The 21089-nt window shown below is 44.0% G+C and overlaps 1 protein-coding gene across 1 annotated transcript in view; it reads left to right on the forward strand.

The window, feature by feature from the left end:
• LDLRAD3 (low density lipoprotein receptor class A domain containing 3) overlaps nt 1–21089 on the forward strand; it is a 112954-nt gene that overhangs the window by 28506 nt on the left and 63359 nt on the right. Inside the window, 1 exon segment of the mRNA XM_075712950.1 lies at nt 5707–5853. Within this exon segment, the coding sequence (XP_075569065.1) occupies nt 5707–5853 (147 nt within the window).

Below are 21089 nucleotides of genomic sequence, written 5' to 3' on the forward strand. Positions count from 1 at the left end.
TGCACATGGTGTTGCAAGGAAAAGGCAAATGATTGTGTATTAGGGAATGATTTGGAAGATTGTATTTAATTCAGGCGCTTGCATGGCCAAGCGCTGAAATGCAGCCACCTACTATAGGGAATGCGCCAATTGCTTTAAACGAACACTATAGGATATTTAGAAAAAGATACTCTATTCTATGCATATTGTATTATTTATGGTGGAGATCATGATGTGTTAATTGCTCTCCAGTTCAATAAAGGCAGCTTTTGCTGTGAGGAATTAACGGGTGAAGGATGGGCATCCGATCGTAGTCTGTGTTCCCTGCTGCCATAGCTTTTCTGTCTAAATTGAAAGAAGCTATCCTTTTTAGTGCTCTAAAAAGGGTTTTCCCATTGACTTTGACTTGCCTCAGTAATATTTAGTGTTTAATTGGAAGTAACTGTAGGAGTTTCTATTCTTTTGACTAGGCCTGATCCATTTGAAATCTTGAAAATGCTAGATATCGAATATATCATGTCTCATGGATCACAGTTGGAAAACTGAAGGAGGGGAAGTTGAACCTGAACAGTGAGTAGTTCCTTGAATAATCACTAATTTACCTGCTGCTTCATTGAAGAAACATTTTTGAGCACCTGTATGGCAGTAGGGCTGTCATTCTGTCTTTACAAATAACCCTCATAACTTCTAATGTTGCATAAGCAATGTAATCATCAGGCAGTTTAAATGAGGGTGGGGGAGGATAGGGATTAAAGCTGTTCAAGGGGATTTAAGTTGTCAGATAATCACTGGCAGGTGTCCTTTACTTGTGACAGAAGGCGTAGGTGTTGTCAGAGGCTTCACAGCAGAGCAAGAGAGTGCTTGTTTTATTCTTTGCTTCCCAAAGCCAGCCTGAATGTGCAGTGGGATGCTTTTCTTCTGTTCTGGCAAGACACCTTTGCAGTAGTGCATGGGAAAGCAAATCAAGCTGAAGACTAGCATTTATGTGGATTTACAAGGTATGCTTATGAACATGCAGCTGCAAACAACTTTTTGGGTGGTATCAAAGGTGTTTATTTAAGAGATGTAAACTTAGCCCTCATTAGTGTACTTTCCTTACCTGTTTGGTGCTATTAATGGGCAATCCTTTTACACCCTACACACTTGAATTCAGTATGGGACTTTACTCTTAAAAACTAGTGCCCTGTTTTCATTTTAACACTGGGTAAAGTACAGTAAATAGGTTGAGTAAGTTTGTTGCCGCAAACTCTTTGGGTGGCTGCAGGAGTCCTGACTTTGGTGTTCTCTCGTAAGCACAAATTGGCTCTGCCTTCCATTTCAGTGCAGTGAGTGTTAAGCCAAGTCTACCTTAATTCCACTGGTGTTGTCTTGCTGACAACATGCTTCTGTTGCCAGTGAAGTTTATGCATGCACATGCTAAACTGAAGTTTTTTGAATTCCTCTTCTGGGTGCATCCATCTGCATTAGTACATATCTGTAAAGTAGATGTGGAGTGAGTCAGATGCTTCATGTCAACATAAAGAAGTATGATAAGATACATCTGTCCTTAGCAGCTAAATTTACAGAAGCAACTGGACCTGAATGTAAGCATTTGTAAATAGTTTTGCAGTCTCTGAGGAATCAAATCTTGTAATATCCTACCAGGCACTTAACCCTGCTTATTTGCTCTCTTTTAAGATGTTGGAGGAAGATCAAAAAGTGTTTGTTAAAGTCTGCCATTATTGCTCACTTTTCTTTAGCTGTGATATGTTTTGTTGGTGAGCAAATATTGGCAGGTATTGAAGGTATGTCTTTTTGATGCCATCTTGCTGCAAGTTCCAGCTACTGACTTGTTCTAGTCTCTCTCCTTTTGTTTTCACAACATGTTGCAGATTTCAGTAGAGTGAGAACAGATTTCTGATGTGCTGAAATCAAACCTGGTGTGCACTTATACCCAGCAAGGGGATAAGCAGAACGAAAGAATGAATTTATTCACGTATGGAGCATACTGTGTGCATTGTGTGATAGGAGGGTATCATGAGTTCCCCTTCAGTCTCATAGCTACATACCAGCCTGGATCAAAATAATTATCTTCACATTTGAAAAACTTTAAGCAGCGATCCACTGAAAGTATCCCAGGACTCCCACAAAAGACATGCCAAAGGTTTGGCAGTGAAGCATGCTTCATCCTTGGTGATAGATCCTCTTTGCAAAGAGGATGAAGTTACTGGCATTGTTCATGAGGGTGCTGAACACCTAAGCGTCTTGTATTTCTTCCTCAAAGCCTCCTTGGCCAGGGTGACTGCCTGTTCCTACTGATTACGCTTTCTGATACAGAGGCAGCAGTGTTATTAGTAGTGATCTGTTCTGTAATGTGCAGTTCTCTGGAGTGCTTTCAAGTAAAGGGTTTTTTTGTGAAAGATATCCTTGACTTGCTTTCTTAATACAGTGTGAAGTCATAACTTGTCCTTTTATTTATTTTTCCCTGATTCTTTTTCAGGGAGTATTAAATACTTAGATGCTAACATTCTTGGAAGTGGCTGCTAAAACAGATTGACTTTCCTTACTCAGTCCCCTTCAAAGTGAAACACGAGTCCCTTTTTTTATTCAGCCCAGATGGTATGCTTCTTAAAGTGAGCAATGTGTTGCAGTGAAAATGGACTACTTCTTTCCCCTTCTTCCCTTCCTCCTTTACTTAACTGAACACATCCATGTAGCTGATATTTGGGTTGAATTCAAAATTAGTCAAAGAGGCTGCAGTATAAATATGTCAACTATTGGAAAGCCAGCTCTGCCAGATTGAAGGAATTTTTGCCCCTGCAAACAGGCAATAATAGCAAGTTGGCTGCACAGGACCTGACATCTCTATAGACCTTATTAGAAAAATGGACAAGATGATCTAGTTTGGTCCTTTCCATGTCTGTCTTGTGTGTGTCTGTAACACTGCTTCTCCTGATGTGTGCGCACAGAACCCCCAAGTCATGCAGCGGGCTTTGTGCTGAGTGGGCAGGAACATTGCATTCCTGAGGGTTGGGAGGTGATGACAGCACTGAGGATTTCTTTTTGAGATTTTTACATCCAATAGAGGAGACTTGCTAAGTGGAGGAAGCAAAAGGAGCAATACAATTTAAAAGTCCCACATGTGCAATTGTTTTGACAGTTCTTTATCCACCAATGGACTTTTTTGAAGATGGAGTAATGCACGTAACAAGTTTCTAGATGTGTTGACTATGACTCTCATATTGCTGTCTGTAACCTGCAACTCTCTTCTAGCAGCTGATGAAGGTCATGTTTTAAGAGAAATAGCTGTTGCTTTGAAATTGGATTGAGTCAGAGTTCTGTGTTCCCATTCCACAGCAAAGCTTGCTTAGGGCTGTTGGCAAGTAACTTGATCTGCCAGTATCTTGTTTCCTGTTTGGTGAAAAGGTTAGTAGTACATCCTTGCTGTAGAAGAACATTGAGGGTAAACTTATTGTATGACAAAGGAAATCCTATAAACAAACAACTTACTGGGTAACAAATAAAATTTGGTATCTGTTCCTGGAATGATGTTTCAGTTTATTAGGGTATAAGTATAGCATTTATTTAAAGGTAGTGTTAAAAGTAACAGGGACTCGATAGCTTTTGGGGTGGGGTGTTTCTTGGCTTGTGTGTTTTGCTTTTTAAAACTCTAAAAATTTCTTAAATGATTTGGCTTGGTCTAAATTTTTTTCATTGAAGAAGTGTGGAGATCATGGGTAAAGCTAACAACTTGCCCAAGTCTGAGCGGGCTGGAGCTGAGCTTCTTCCAGCGTGCTCTAGGTTGTAGCCTTTTCTGGATCAGAAGAGCAGTGATGCAGGGAATGAAACAGAGGTTTGAATGAAACTACTAAAAGCAAAAAGACATAAAATTCCCAGCTGCATAGCCTGGGCTTGCTTTTTGCTATCTGTCACTTTCTTTCTTTATGGTGCTACAGCAGGAGAGTTATAGGTGGCTCTGGGTTATGTGGCCAGTGGCTGAGATTGCCCCATCTGCCTCAGAAGACCTTATTTCCACCTTTTTCTGAGCTACCTTGTCTTTTAACAGCTCAGGACAAATTTACATTAAAGTATCTGCTCTGTGCTGGCAGATTCTTAAAACAACCCCAGGAGAGTATTTGCAAGAAATAACATTTGAGAGGAAATACGTTGTTTGGGGCAGACATAGGCATAAAAAATACCTCCGTGAAGCATTCCTATCGTGTCTTTTGAAACAGTGATGTAAAACTTAGCAGTTTTGCCTGTGTCAGGCATGGAGCGTTTTGCTATATTGCAGGGGAGGAAGGGAACCATCTGCATTTGGCTGATTAAGGAGTTCCTAGAAAGCCTCCTGCTTAGAGGCTCATTGTTTTGGCAGCTCAGCGTTCTCCAAAGATGCCTGTATGGAGCAGGTTCCTCCCTGGGACTGCAGGAACGAGCTAGGAAAGTGTCTTCCCTGAAACTGCTGATTCTGGCAGCTGTGATCTGCTCTGTGCCCTGTGCAGCATTGAAGAGTGGGGCACTTGCCATGCTGTGTTTATAGTGCTTCTCCTTGCCCCTGGAGCTCAGGCCTTCCTGGGGACAGGAGGGAGTCAGACTCCAACAGGATCAGGAAGCAGGCTAGTGTAGGATGGGCAATGGAAGGAACTGACTGCAGCTCTGCCACTCCCCCAGGGTTCCAAAAATCATGCAATTATCCCCCAAATAGGTAAATGATATGTAAACGATTAAGCTGCATGTCAGCTTAATTTGTTCTTCCTGGTTTTGAACAATGAAGATATCGGGGCGGGGGGGGGCATATTTTCGTGACACCTCCACCCTTATGTGGGAAGGTTTGTATTTCTGGTTTTTGCCTGGTCAAGTGCATGTTGCCTGGGACTAGTCTCGAATGTGACAGAGTAAGATGAAGGGGAAGGATATTCTTTTCATCTTCTGTCTTTTCTTGCAGCTTCCCCCCAGCTTGGTAACGTGACAGGCCATTTTGGTGCTTATTAAAACCATTGAGTGTCATTATCTTTCTTCACTGAAGTTTGTGTTTCTGTGATATCTGCATTCCAAAAACAATGCACAAAGTGGGAAACATGGTAGATAAACACAGCTCTTATTCAGTCATTTTAAACCTTGAAGGCAAATCTCTAGGTTTCCCTCTTGCACTGTTCTCTTGATCTCCTGTGTCCTGCTACCAAACCCCCTCCACTTGGCACGCTCTTAGTGTGCCAACTGTCTTACTAGCCTGTGGACAGATGTATGCCTATATTAACACCAAGAAGCTCAATTCTAACTTTGATCAGCAGCATTATGTTTAAAACTTAATTGAAAACCTAGTATGAATTAGTTAATGTGTTACCTAGGTCCTAGTTACCTAGTTTCTAGCCCTTGGGTAACAATAACAACAACAAAATATTCTGCAAGCTAAGTACTGATCTGACAAAAGCATGGGAATATGGAGCTGAGTTCTTGTAGCCTCGTCTGTTTTACTTATGTGTAGGCCAGCCCTGTGAAGAAGAGAACAACAAAGAAGTCTGTAAAATGGGGAGTGTGAATGGAGAAAGGTAAAATGATAATTTAGGAAAAAGAAAGTGCTACCAAGTACCGTACTCAGGATACTGACAGGAGGATGGCAAAATAACCAGGGTCAAGATCCATTTGTCTCATCTTCATTTAACCACTGATAAACACCTTGCTCAGTGACTGCTTTTGCTGCCTTTTTTAAAATACCCTGTAAACTTTCCTCTTCCTTGTTTGTCGCAGAAAGCCAACTGTTGCCTGGGAATAATTTCACAAACGAATGCAACATTCCTGGAAACTTCATGTGCAGTAACGGGCGCTGTATCCCAGGGGCCTGGCAGTGTGATGGGCTGCCGGACTGCTTTGATGACAGTGATGAGAAGGAATGCCGTAAGTGATCATTGCTATGACCTTAACATGCTTAATATCACAAGGCTTGGTTAGGTGGTGTTACTGGTGTGTTCTGTAGTGTATATTAGGTAAGTAACAAAGCTACTGCTGATTTAGCTATTGTTAGAAAAAATGTACAGCCTTTCTTATTATTTCAGGTCTTTAACGTTCTTCAAATTGTCCAATTTTAATACAGCACATGGTAGCAGGTAGCTAAACCCCTGTTCACTGATGGATAAGTTGAGACAGACTTGACTTAACAATTCTTCCAGTGGAAGGGTGATGCTCTGTGATTTTTCTTTTTTTTTTGGGGGGGGAGGGGGGAATCCTGCATATACTGCTTCAGCACACTGGCCTGGCGCTCTAAGTTGACCTCCACTACCATCAAGATTAGTTCCTTTCATTTCAAAATTGTTGACTATATCCTGTTTGTTTTTGTTCTCTTCTGTCAAAACGTAATTTTTAACCCTTTGAAACTTAATACTAACGTTCTGGAAAACAGACCAAAAGACTGCTTTTCAAGATGGCTGTACTTCAGTTCAGGCTGATAAAGGAAAAACAGGCCTCATGATCGAACATGAACCTGTGGGCGTAATAGCCTCTGGACCACAGACAAGAACATGAAACTAGTTTAAACCAGATTATCAGAGACCTCTGTCATGGTTTAATCCTAGCCAGCAACTAAGCACTGCCAGTTCACTCACTGCCCCCTGGGGGGATGGGGGAGAGAATCAGAAGGGTAAAAGTGAAAAAACTCATGGGCTGAGATCAGTAGAGTTTAATAGGTAAAGCAAAAGCTGCACGTGTAAGCAAAGCAACAAATTCATTCACTAATTCCCATAGGCAGGCAGGTGTTCAGCCATCTCCAAGAAAGCAGGGCTCCATCATGTGTAACGGTTACTTGGGAAGACAAACGCTGTAACTCCGAATTTCCCCCTCTTCCTTCTTCTTCCCCCATGCTAAGCATATAGTATGGAAGATCCCTTTGGTCAGTTGGGGTCAGCTGTCCCAGCTGTGTTCCCTCCCAGCTTCTTGTGCACCCCCAGCCTACTCGCTGGTGTGAGAGCCAGAAAAGGCCTTGACTCTGTGTAAGCACTGCTCAACAATAATTGAGAACACCCCTGTATTATCACTGGTGTTTTCAGCACAAATCCAAAACATAGCCCTGTAATAGGTCCTATGAAGCAAATTAACTCTATCCCAGCCAAAACCAGCACAATGATTTACCCAGACAGCAAGATTATGCTGCAGCGTAACACTATGATTTGAAATTCAGTTGGGAGTGGAAAAACCCCTCAAATTTCATGTGATTCTAGAGCGACTGAGAAATTTCTGAGAGGTAAGTTACTGCTTTTTGTCTAACAAATGTTGTTCCTTTACGTATCTACTTTATGGAGGTTTTCGTTAAACTGCGTTATAAGAAGCTTACCTTTCCCAGGACACTTCCAAGACATCATTAGCTTTGCTTATGGAGCAGAAGGAAGAACGAGTAGCTTCTTCCAAATTAACTGACTATAAATACCATGTTTTGTTAAATGCTGTTGCCTTTTTTACGTTGATGCCTCTTCTTTAACCCCAGTTACGTATCCCTTTTAAAATACGGGGGCTTTAACTGTGCTGTGGAAATCTCCATACATAGTTCTGCCTTAAGCCAGTGAGCTTTGCTCTCTTTCTAAGGCATTAAAAGTATCTGTATAAAATATCTGATGCTTAGCAGTCTTTATAAATCATCAGGCTTGTGTTGCAACATTGAAGACAGGTTAATATTTTTTTTTCTTACTTAGATTTTAACATCTTAGGAATGGATGGACCTGTGGTAAGGATTGGTCATTGTTTTTTTAAACCCTAGCAGAATTTACATTAGTGGGAGCTTTGGCAAGAATAAAAAATGTCCAAAGTTCAACCTGTACCTTTTAGCAAGATGTTTGTGATGACAACAGCTGTGTGACTCTCAGGCTCCTCATTACCTGGCTCTTGAATATGCTGCTAGCATGACTTTTGGTGTGCTGTTTCTATTCTTAAAACAAGCTGAATGGTGGCACTTCTTTGTATTTATAGGATACAAACCAGAGGGTTTTCTGTCTCTTATTGTCATCTGCCTTGCATGAATTTTGTTTCACCTGGTACAATTAGAAAATCTTAATGAAGATTTTCTTAATGAAGGCTGGGCTGGGTATTTACCCATGAATTGGTTACAGGAAAATACACTTTGTGACTCTGTTCAAAAATTTCCTTACCAAAATTAGTTGGATCTAGTGAATTGCAGACAGTGATGAGCATAGTAACTGACAATAAGAATATAAATAGCTGCAAAATGACAGTTCATAAAAGTTGTTCTTGTCACGACAGACTCAAACCTCACTGATCTAGGCTATGCTGCAACTATGAATTTAAGTTTCTGCAGAATTGTCCTTTGTTGGGTTTTTATTTAAATACTTCTAGCCCACTTGATTGGCTAACAGTTTTCTGGATGAGCATCCTTTTAATCCTGCCCAAATTAATGGAGATAATTGGACTCTTCTTTCCTCTTCCCATACATCTATCTGCTATCTGATCACCTTCATAAATGTATTAACATGGAAAAGAGACAACAGGGAGAGCAAGGGATTCATACCCTGTGCTGGCCTGCTGTTGACATGTCAGATAAGCCAAAACAGACTGGAGATAGTGCTCATTTGAATCTCCAAACAAAAAATTAATATTCACGCAAACAAGGTTCTGTAATACATTCAGAGAGCTTCAAGCTGCCTGTTCTGCATCTCCATCCTCTATTTTAGTAGGCGGCTTTTAACTCTGTGTTTGCTGCCATGAGAAGCATGTCTAATGAGCCAGCCACTGTGTGGGATGCTGAATGTGCCTGTGTAGCTACAGTCTGTGCACCATGGCAGAGACATGGGGCATGAGAGGAGTCACTGGGAGAAAGAATTATGGCATTAGTAAGGAGTCTGGGAAGGTTTTGCCTTGTTAGTTGTTGGCTTATGTCTGGACTAAGGAAGATGGCTTACTGTCTTATGGATGGATGATCCTTCTAACCCAGAAAAAAGTCCCTCTTGAATCCTGCTAAGCACCTAGACTTGCTAATAGCTTCAAAGGGACAGTTCAGTCACTCATGTATGTGAGTATATACATACAGTGTGTGTAGCTAAACAAGTTTGGTTTACTATTTTGATGAATTTTGAAAATTGTTCCATTCTTATGGTGTACTGTTATAGTGTTAATTAACCAGTCTTTTACATCAGAATGCAATCAAAATCTGGATGGGCTTGTGCAGCCCGAATCTGGTGTTAGAGGAGTTCCAGCTCAGAGTTAAGGCATTGAAAGCCCTAGCATCTTGTCTGAGAAGGGCAAAGGAAGAAGAAAAATCACTTCTCTCTTCTATCCCCTTCAGTCATCTGTAAAGATAGCCTCCTAGATTACTTTAGGCTGGAAAGGACTCTGGAGGTCACTTGGTCCAGCTGCCTGCTTAGAGCAGGACTAACTTGGATTAGGGTTGCTCAGGGCCTTGTCTGGTCAAGTGTTGCACATTTCCAAGGATGGAGAGTCCACAGCCCCACTGGGCACCTGTTCCAGGGTTTGAATATGCCCACTGGGAAAATTTTTTTCCTACTACACAATCAGTTCCCAGTGATGAGATAGAAGCTGAACCAACTGATTTTTAAAGATGTGCAGTGTGGTTAACATTCAGATCCTCTGGCCTTAGAGAGTGAGAGAAGGGAATGTAGGAGCCCAGGAATTGTTCTTGGCTGCAGAAACAGCAGCTGACAAGTAAGAACAGTTGACATTCAAAATGTGTAAGTGTGTATATCACATCTGGTTGTGTCATTGTAGCAGCGTGTTGTGTTACTTGTGACAGGCAATGCCAGGGAGGACAGCCATGCTTGCAAGTGTCATGCTAGCGTCGCAAAGGTTGGAGTGTGTGTATAAATATAGGTATAAAACTTTTTTTAAAATAATTTTAGGCTAGGCTTTGTTACCTTTCTCCTATCAGAATAGGGCTCTACTTACTAAAACTTACCTTGCAGCAAAATTGGAGTCCGTTGTTTTCTGCTGTGATGTTGCTTTGCATTAGCTGAGCTGTTGACAGTGAAGACAAAGCTGTATGTGTTGCATTAGCAGCATGAGATGGCTGAGTTCCCAGTGTGTTACTACTCTGAGCCATGCTTTAAGCTGCTTTGTCTGTGATTCCTCATCGACTAACTCATCGAAAGGCTTTAACCTTGCTTTAAAGCGTTTGTGTGTGAATAGGAGTTTGGTTACAGGATTCATTTGATACCGTGGACTGGTATTTCTGTAAAGACAAGTATGCTGTGTTTTGGTGTGCCCACTGAGGAAGTTTCATGCACACGTGTGTGGTTATGTGCAAAGTCTTTCTCTCTCTTTTGGATTGCCTTACGGTTGAACGTGGATGTCCAGCAATATTTTATCAATTCCATTGTTGTAGCATCTCATCCTGTCTGTCACCCTTCAAACAGGAAAACTTACAGCTCATGGCCTGGTTCTTATTTTCTGCGGCCAGCAAGTGACAAGTGCTGGTCTGGGTGTGAGGAGGAAATAAGGTGCAAAGCAGAATTACCTGCACCTTGTCCATTCATGTCTTATCTCTTCCCTCTCTTCCTTTTGTCCCTTTTCTGTCTCTTACTATGCAGGACCATTTCTGTTAACCATGTCACTTTGCTTGTGGGCTTTTTCTTTATCTCCTACACTTGCCATAATCCATACCATCTGTCATCTTCCTTGCTTCCTCTGTGCCCTGACCCGTGATCAGTTTAATACTTAGAATCATAGAATCGTTTAGGTTGGAAAAGACCTTTAAGATTATCCAGTCCAACCATTAACCTAACATTACCAAGTCCACACTAAACCAATTAAGGGTAGACTAGACTAAACCATGTCCCCAAGTGCCATGTCTACCTGTTTTTTGAACGCTTCCAGGGATGGTGACTCCACCACCTCTCTGGGCAGCCTGTTCCAATGCTCGACTACTCTTTCTGTGAAGAAATTTTTCCTAATATCCAATCCAAACCTCCCCCGACGCAGCTTGAGCCCATTTCCTCTTGTCCTATTGCTAACTACTTGGGAGAAGAGACCAACACCCACCTCACTACAACCTCCTTTCAGGTAGTTGTAGAGAGCAATAAGGTCTCCCCTCAGCCTCCTCTTCTCCAGACTAAACAACCCCAGTTCCCTCAGCTGCTCCTCATAAGGCCTGTGCTCCAGACCCTTCACCAGCTTTGTTGCCCTTCTCTGGACACGCTCCAGCACCTCAATGCCTTTCTTGTAGTGAGGGGCCCAAAACTGGACACAGTATTCCAGGTGCGGCCTCACCAGTGCTGAGTACAGGGGGACAGTCACCTCCCTGCTCCTGCTGGCCACACTATTCCTGGTACAAGCCAGGATGCTGTTGGCCTTCTTGGCCACCTGGGCACACTGATGGCTCATGTTCAGCCAGCACCCCCAGGTCCTTTTCGGCCAGGCAACTTTCCAGCCACTCTTCCCCAAGCCTGTAGCGTTGCATGGGGTTATTGCGACCCAAGTGCAGGACCCGGCACTTGGCCTTGTTGAACCTCATACAGTTGGCCTTAGCCCATTGGTCCAGCTTGTCCAGGTCCCTCTGCAGGGCCATCCTACCCTCAAGCAGATCAACACTCCCACCCAGTTTGGTGCCATCTGCAAGCTTACTGAGGGCGCACTCAATCCCCTCATCCAGATCGTTCATAAAAATATTGAACAAGACTGTCCCCAAAACAGAGCCCTGGGGAACACTGCTCATCACTGGCCACCAACTGGACTTAACTCCATTCACCACAGCAGTCTGGGCTTGGCCACCCAACCAGATTTTTACCCAGCGAAGACTATGCCAGTCCAAGCCATGAGCCGCCAGCTTCCTAAGGAGAATGCTATGGGAGACTGTGTGAAAGGCTTTACTGAAGTCCAGGTAGATGATGTCCACAGCCTTTCCCTCATCCACCAGGCGGGTCACCAGGTCATAGAAGGAGACCAGCTTGGTCAAGCAGGACCTGCCTTTCATGAACCCATGCTGGTTGGGGCTGATCACCTGGTTGAGCACACTCAATATGAACCACTCCGTAATCTTTCCCAGCACCGAGGTCAGGCTGACAGGCCTGTAGTTCCCCAGATCCTCTTTCTGGCCCTTCTTGTAGATGGGTGTCACACCGACAAGCCTCAAGTCATCAGGGACCTCCCCTGTTAACCAGGACTGCTGATAGATGATGGAAAGTGGCTTGGTGAACTCCTCTGCCAGCTCTCTCAATACTCTCAGGTGGATCCCATCCAGCCCCATAGACTTGTGAGTGTCCACGTGGCATAGCAGGTCATGAACTGCTTCCTCCTGGATTATGGGGACTCCATTCTGCTCCCTGTCCCTGTCTTCCAGCTCAGGGGGCTGAAAACCCTGGTGATAACTGGTCTGGCTATTAAACACAGAGGCAAAGAAAGCATTAAGTACCTCAGCCTTTTCCTTGTCCTCAGTGACAATGTTCCCCCCCACATCCAGCAAAGGATGGAGATTCTCCTTGGCTCTCCTTTTATTGTTGATGTACTTATAAAAACATTTTTTATTATCTTTTACAACAGTGGCCAGATGGAGTTCTAGCTGGGCTTTTGCTTTTCTAATTTCCTCCCTGCATAGCCTAACGAGATCCCTGTACTCTTCCTGAGTTGCCTGCCCCTTCTTCCAAAGGCGGTAGACTCTCCTTTTTTCCCCTGAGTCCCCACAAAAGCTCCCTGTTCAGCCAGGCCGGTCATCTTCCCTGCCGGTTGGTCTTACAGCACATGTGGACAGCCCACTCCTGCGCCCTTAAGACTTCCTTCTTGAAGAATGCCCGGCCTTCCTGGACCCCTTTGCCTTTCAGGACTGCTTCCCAAGGGACTTTCTCAACCAGCGTCCTGAACAGGCCAAAGTCTGCCCTCCGGAAGTCCATGGTAACAGTTTTGCTGCCCCTCCTCCTTATGTCACCAAGAATCGAAAACTCTTATCATATTGTGGTCGCTAAGCCCAAGACGGCCTCCGACCACAACATCTCCCACTAGTCCTTCTCTGTTTGTAAACAGCAGGTCAAGTGAGGTACCTCCCCTGGTTTGCTTACCAGCTGCATCAGGAAGTTATCCTCCACACACTCTAGGAACTTCCGAGACTGTTGCCTCTCTGTTGTGTTGTATTTCCAGCAGATGTCCGGCAAGTTGAAGTCCCCCACAAGAACAAGGGCTGGCAATTGTGAGACTTCCGCCAGCCACTTGTAAAATGCTTCATCTATCTCTACATCCTGGTTGGGTGGTCTATAGCAGACTCCCAGCAGGACATCCACCTTGTTGGCCTTCCCCCTCATCCTTACCCATGAGCACTCGACCTTATCATCACCACTGTTGAGCTCTATACAGTCAAAACACTCCCTAACATACAGAGCCACCCCACCGCTTCTCCTTCCCTGCCTATCCCTTCTGAAGAGCTTATAGCCATCCAGTGCAGCACTCCAGTCACGAGAGTCGTCCCACCGTGTTTCTGTGATGGCAACTATGTCATAGCTATCCTGTTGCACAAGGGCTTCCAGCTACTCCTGTTTGTTGCCCATGCTGCATGCATTGGTGTAGATGCACTTGAGCTGGGCTATCGATTTTGCCCCCAACATTGCCATGCCACCCCTGGGCTCCTCACTAGCGAGCCCGTTTATATCCCCTTCCCACTTCAAACCTAGTTTAAAGCCCTCTCAGTGAGTCCTGCCAACTCATGAGCAAGAATCCTTTTCCCCTTTGGAGACAGCTGATCTCCATCTGTTGCCAGCAGGCCCGGTGCTGTGTAAACCTCCCGATGATCGAAAAAACCAAAATTCCACTGACAGCACCAGCCTCTGAGCCACCTGTTAATCAGGTGAGTTTTCCCATTCCTTTCTTCATTCTTCGCTGCAATTGACAGGTTTGAGGAAAACACTGCCTGCACTCCTGATCCTGCGACTAATCGCCCCACTGCCCTGAAGTCCCTTTTGACTGCTTTAGGACTTCTCTCTGTAATTTCATCACTGCCAACCTGTACAACCAGCAACGGGTAACAATTGGAGGGCCTTACGAGATCGGGGAGTTTCCTAGTAACGTCCCTAACCCAGGCCCCAGGGAGGCAGCAGACTTCCCTGTGGGATGGGTCCGGACGGCAGATTGGGCCCTCAGTTCCCCGCAGGAGGGAATCACCTACCACAATTACCCTCCTTTTTTTCTTAACAGGGGCAGTCGTAATCCGTGGGGGTGACTGACTGGCCCTTGGCAACCCCCTGGCTGGACCTTCACCTTCACCTCCCTCCCCACTTGCCTGGCCCTCAACTTCCAGAGCCCCGTATCTGTTGTGTGGGGGCAGCTGGGGAGGCGAGGGAGGCCGGGAGGGGATTCGCCTGCCTCCCCGGGCAGGGACCTGTTTCCATTCCCCGCTGCCTTTTGGATCCCCTCCTTCTGCTTGCCGGCAAGAGGGTAGGGGATCCTCCGCTCCTTGTGGTGCCTCCATCTGCTGCCTTGGCCCCAGGGACGGTATGGTGTGGCTCCACCATCTATTTCCCTGTCACACTCCCTGATACTCCTCAGCCTTTCCACCTCCTCCTTCAGCTCTGCCACCAGGCTGAGGAGATCATCTACCTGGTCACAGCGAAGACATTTGCTGTCTCCACTGCCCTCCGGTACAAGCGACAGGCTCAGGCACTCCCTGCAGCTGGCGAGCTGGACGGCTGCATGTTTGTGCGGGAGCTCTGTCTGGGTCGCCACATTCCTTCTGGCGGCGGCTTTTGGGTGAGTGGTAACCATAGCTGCCAGGTATTCCCCTGGGAGGACAATGACCACTGCCTGAGTTTCCCTTTGGAACCTGGGGGCGGGGGGGGCACTTGGCCTTCCCTCCCGCCCTGCCTGCATGAACTGACGCGCCACACCCTGTTTGCCGTCCTGTCCACCACGCTCCTGGTCGCTCACGCTCCCTGGGGCTACTTTTATAGGTGGGGGGGTTTGGCTACTGTCACTCCTGTCCCTTCCCACGCTGCATCAGGGCTGCCGGATGTCAGCAGCTCACCCTTTCCCGCTCTAGGCGGGGGGGCTGGGCTGCCTGCTCGCTCTCTGCGCTATTTGCTGCCTTAGCAAAGGTGCCCCGGCATGAGCGTCCGCTCCGGAGCCCTTTGCCTTGGTGACTTCCCATGCCAGCTGTCCGTATGCTGTTCAGTGCACAGAACATTTCTCGTACTCTTGCCTTCTGTCATAGTGATGTGATGACAGAAAAACTTTACCTGGTTTTACCTGGGGAAGAGGGTTGAGAAAAGGCATAAGCGGGAGGGAATAAGCTGTGACTTCTCATTGTTGTTAATAAGAACTGCTTGTCCTTGAAGCAGAGTATCTCTTCGGCTTTTCGTCCAAGTCACTAACTGAGCTTGAAAAAGAATTAATTGACCATAGCAGTGTAAATGTTTTGTGAGTATGTCCAGGTCTCTGTAGTTTGAGTAATGTGCTACCATCAGTGCATCTCCCAAAAGGGAGAACACTTTTGTAGTTCCTTCTCCCTGGCTCTGCTGGTTCTCGTCTGTTGGATTTCTCATCAGCCTGTGTAGTCCAGTATCTGTCATGCAGGTTTCTTTTAAATGTTAGTGGGCTTTTAACCACTACTATTGCTTTTTGTCTGTGAAGATGATTTATAATGGAAGCTGAGGCTTCTCTTGACAAATGCAGAATCTTTACCAACAGAGCTTTCCTGTGGAGCTTATAGGTGTTGATTGTGTAGCTCCTAAATCCTGCTCTGGTTGCATACCAAGCATATATATACCTGGGGTTAGTGCTTGCACTAGTCAAGGTGGGAGCTGCATACTGTCAGCCACTCTGTTCTCTTTTATCAGATATGGAAGACCCAAAATGGCACAAAGTTAGGAACCTGAATGGAAAGAGCTTAGAGGTGTGTGCTTGCATGTTTCAAAACATTTGAGGTAAATGGATTATCTTTAGTGCTGACCTTTTTACCTACCTGCTGACATACTCCTTTGGGGCCAAGACCTGCATCCTGCTGTTGGAAGGATTCTCTCCTTGAGATGTAAGAGTACACTAATGTTCTTAGTTAAGCTCATAATTTACTCTGTCATCTTTGTTTCATCTTTTCTTTGCTCTTTGTACATCTTTGTATTAGATTATTACAGAAAGAACAATGTGAACACTGTGAAAATGGCTTTTGTCAGCTAATGAGCAACAGTTAGTGGAGAGATGGCATGCTGCTGCCTTTGTCAGCTAACGAGCAGCAGATGGTGCAGATTCTGAGCATGGCACATCATCTGTGCTAAGTGTCTGGCATGACAGCAGCCAGAATTAGAGACATACCAAATACCCCTACGTCTAGATTTTCCTTCATTACTCTTCTGAGAACCATTTCTTACATGCCAAGTTTGTGTGTTCAGCTATGAGCAAATAGTGGCACACAGTGAATACAGTGATGAGCTGTGTTTAATCCAAGGGCTAAAGAGTGTAGACTGTGGGCTAGAAAAAAAATCCTGTGTGACGATATAGCCTTGGGGGCGGTGTGGTCTCATATTGGGAACTTCTGTCTCTCACGTGTTTCTGTTTCCAGTTGCCAGTATTGCTCATTCAACACAAACATAAAGGTAAAACAAGTTTTTGAGTAAATGCTAAAGGCTGTGTGATTGGAGTGTATAGATGTCGTAGCAACAGGGCATCATCCATGCTTCTAAGAATGTGCTGCCAACACCTGCACTGGCTAGCAAGAGCTGGCCTCTGTAGGAACATCTGGAAGTGTGGTAGTAAAAAGCTCATTTCATCACCGTCAATCCATCATCATTAGACCTTGCTCCAGTTGTCCTTCAGACAGAGTCTTTATGAGCAAATCTTCTCCACGAGGAAGAATGTCTTCATTAAATGAAGTGCTGCATGAAAATGGTCAATTTTAACTAGCATTCTCCAGGCAGGTATTGAAGCCACTTGCCAAGCAGGCTTCCTCTAAAGGTCAGCTTTGTCTCTTGCCTGAGACACATGTGCTTGCAGGGGATCCCTTGCAGTCAAAAGGGTTTATAATGTCTGCAGTCCTCAGTTGCACTCAGCATGGTGTGGTGAGCCAAGCTTTTTGGGAGTCCCACACCAGCAGGCTAACTCTCGTAGCCCTGAACACCATGACTTATATTTGGGCAATCTGAGAAACCTATTTAATCCAGGTGTCTAGCAGATCTGGTAAGAGCATTTCTGTTTCTGTATCAGGGAATTGAAGCCCTTGGAACCCCCGCTGAAGCCAGGGTCCTGGTGACAAATACCCTAGGAACTCCTAGATCTGGTAGGCTGCATGCTGTAGTGCAAAGATGAAGGCCTGAGAAAACTTACATTTTCTTTTTATGTTCAATTCCTTAAAGTGTTTTGGGGGGCTTTTATTAATGTGTGGTGGAAGTGTTTTCTGATTGTGTTTTTATGGTTATAACCATGTTTCTATTGTTGTTTTTGCAAGCATTTTTAACTGTCTTGGGCAGGTTAGTAGAATAATATTTGAGATAGTGCTGTAATTACTTGTTCGTTGCTGAGGTGTTGGCGTATTAATCCTTGATTTCGTCGTCTTTTACGTGTCTCTTAACCACCATGTTCTTGGTTTTACCCTGTAGAATTTGAACTGTGTGTTTACATATAACAAAGATGCCCTATTTTTTTCACATTCCATTCAGTGTCTGTCTTTTCTATTTTCAGTTCCCTGTAATCTATCTGAATGCACACAGTGTTTTGTATAAATGCTTTGTAGTCTCAGAAGACTTTATAAATCTGGTGTTGTCAGGAGGCGGGGTGAGGGGGTGGGAGATGTGGCACAACTAAGTTTACATCATTCAAAGTGTGTGTATCTGCGCACTTGCTCTTACTCTTTGTTGACCCTGCACTGGTGGGGAATTAGACTGGATTAGCAATATATTGTAGTTTGAAAATACAGCCCACAATAACCATTTTTAAGTTTCCCCAAGGTTTCCTGTACCTTATTGTTCCATCTCCAATTTAAAAACTATCTACCAGACAAATGTTTACTGCTCCCCCTGGTGTTCACTTGCAACAGGTTTTACTGCTCAACACATCCAGGAATGGAGAGTGCAGGGAAAGTGTTTGTAACAAATAATTACACACAGTTGTGGATGAGATATAAAGAGTCTTTTCACACGAATGCCAAATGAAACCCACACTCCGCAATTAGCAGCCTGGGTTTCCTAGATTATGTGAAGAATCTTGTCCAGTGCTTTAAAACCTTTCAGTTGAGGAAACTGAAACTCTCACAGAACAAAGGCATGTTGGTTAGGTTTGCATCTTCAGACTGGTACTTCAGGTGCATTTTGACTGACTTAATTACATCCAGTTTCTACAAAAGAGGTAGTTTTTGAAGAACTCTGTGTTAAAAGCTTCACAGCGTCAAAGGGATGGAAATTATTTAAAAAAGAAAAAAGCCCACTGAAACTGAAGTCATGGCTGAGGAAGTTGCTCTGTCATTGGAGAAGCTCTTGAGTGCAAGAACTCCTATGCTGCTCAGTGCAGCCTGCAATAGGAAGGAGGAGGATTGAGTGGGGACTGTACCAGCTTCAAACCCATGTCATATGCCTGGAAGCCTCAGATGAGGACTGTCAGACTGCTTTGTCTTGCCCTCTTTGATGTGGGGTAGATTTCAGAAGGAGGCCTTTAGATTTGTTGCTGTTCACTGCTTTAAAAAAAAACCAAACAACTTCATGGAGTTTGCCCTGGATCAGGAGCATGGTTTGAGTCTGCTCTACAGGAAGATCACAAACTGGAATTATATTAAGGCACATTATGTACCCATGTTTTTCCCTTTGTAAGTCCCAAAATTAAAATGGAGGCACAGACAAAATTTACTAATTAATGGTCATTACTATCAACCCAAATCATTCTGGTGACACTCTGAATTCAGATGTTTGTCCTTTCCTTTTCTTATGCTTTGCTGTGAGAGCAGTCAAATTCACGACTTCCACACTACTAAGAATAAGTAAGCAGATCTAGTAGCCACTTTAGAAGACAGAAAGAAAAGGTCCTGTAGAGACAATGAGTTCTGCAATCTCTGTAAGCTATTTAATGACTGCTTATTATGATAGTACAATTATTACGGCTGAAGATATTTTGCTTGGATTTAGCCTCAGCAGAGTCAGTCTAATGAATGGCTTTCATGTACAGGAACAAAGGGCACAAGATAACTCTGGTTGCTCTCCTTTTAAATACTAGGCTTTAGGCTCAACAAGCAGAGCTCAGTGCACTGAAGAATGAGAAGCAGCATTTTGTTAATAAGAAATGTCTGCCCAATTCAGAAGCAACATCAGTAAGCTCTAGGGATTGTCTAAACCAGCTGAGATCTCCTAGAAATATAGCAATGGGCCAGGACCCCAGGTAGGACTAATCCTACCCATCTGACTTTGAATTGTTTACTATATTAGTGGCCCCGAAAAATTATTCTTAAAGCATCAGTTAAAGCCTGGTATTAACTAAGGCTAATGCTATAGATGATGAGGGGCAGGGTGTATTTTCAAGAGACTCATTCACGTTCCTGGGATTAAGATCCAGCATTGCATACCTGCAACAATGTTTTGGACTGCCCCATCATGTGTAAAGGTGAAGTCATATCATCTGCTGCAGTCTAGTCTGTTGCTGCTAGCCAGGTGCACTTCTAGTTTTGAGAAGTTTCCAGTGCTGGTTTCTGGTAAGTTTGGATTCTCTCCTGCTAGCTAACACCTTATAGTAGTGTGAGCTAAATAGCTGTGAAGTGTGTGTTGTATCAACACTCACCACATTTTGGAAAAGATAAAAATAAGCAAGTGGTTTAGCAACCTGTCACTTAAAAAACCAACAACCCCCCCCCCAAAAAAAAACCCCAAACCCAAACAAACAAAAAAGACACCCCCTACCCCCCAAAAAAAGGGAACTCCAGCATCAAAATCACTTTCTCACATTTGAGGATTTTATCTTATGATTCTGGCAGCATTCAAAAGTATTAGAGCTGAGCTTGTACTCTTTAGTTCATCAAATCTATATCCACTACTTTGGGAAGCATGGAGTGGCTGTGACATGGCTTGTGGTACTCACTAGAGGCTTAGGTGGCTGTGAACTTTGGTCATGGCCTTTGTGCAGTTTTGGAGATGGTGACGAGCCTCTGTTGCAAATGGATGTGTCCAAAGACAGCTGAATGGTTGATACAAATAACCAAGCTAGCCATCACATACTGACTGATTTAACATGCTCTGTAATCCCCCATGAGCATGAAGGAGGACGATACAGGCACAAGGATCAAGGTAAAGGCACAGAGATAAAAGCAGTATGCTAAAATAACTAGTATAATTACAGCAACTTGACTACTTTAAAACTCTGCGTTCCTGCTAAACTCTATGTGAAATGGTGGAAGTGTGGGATTTGTGGGTTTTTTTGAGAGTATGATCTGGGAATTTAGCTCTCCCTATTACAGGACTAACAGTCTACCTTTGTGGTGTCCTATCTTACACTACATCTCCATCTAGTGCATTTTAAATGTCTGTGGAGAAAGCCCAAGTCTGTAAGGAAACCTGTAAGTAGGTAATTTTTTTTACTACATATGGCAGGGGTAATATATGGAAAGAGAAAATCTAACAGCAGGGCCAGAACTAAGGAAAAATGTTCTACCAGAGGCTGTGGCCTGGAAGGATCATAGCGATAAAAAGCTGCAGTCAAAGTAGATTTTGTGTATTTATGTTAATGGAGTAAGCTAGGGTTCCAGGCTGCCAGGTGTTGTGCAAGCAACAATCTTACAACAACTGTACAAAAACAATCCTTAGTGGTCCCATTCTTATTTAAAATCCAGTAATAATTCGTGTAAAAGGCTAATGAAATGAACAGCCTTTTTCTAAATAACTAGAATATATAGTAGAAAGCTAGGAATTCCTCTATAAAAGTCGTTGTATGTATTGTAGTATCTGTACATATGCCTGTGGAAGACCTCTAGACTTCTGTTCACAACTTATGATCACTGAGTGCTTTTAAGTCTCCTGTTTTTCTTGCTGCTTCCTGTTATCTCCTGGTTGACCTGGAATATTTGTTGCAGGGAGGTGACAAATGTCAGAATTCTTAAGGAAAGCTGAATATTAAACAGTGCATGAAATGAGCATCTGCGTTAATTGGGAAGATGCTGTAAGCCAGCTGCTGATCTTTTTGTCAGATGGCTCTCAAACTTGGAATATCAAACTGGAATTAACTCTTGTTTTCACTCATGA

The sequence above is a fragment of the Pelecanus crispus genome, chromosome 6 (assembly GCF_030463565.1).
Source record: "Pelecanus crispus isolate bPelCri1 chromosome 6, bPelCri1.pri, whole genome shotgun sequence".
NCBI classification, from domain to species: domain Eukaryota; kingdom Metazoa; phylum Chordata; class Aves; order Pelecaniformes; family Pelecanidae; genus Pelecanus; species Pelecanus crispus.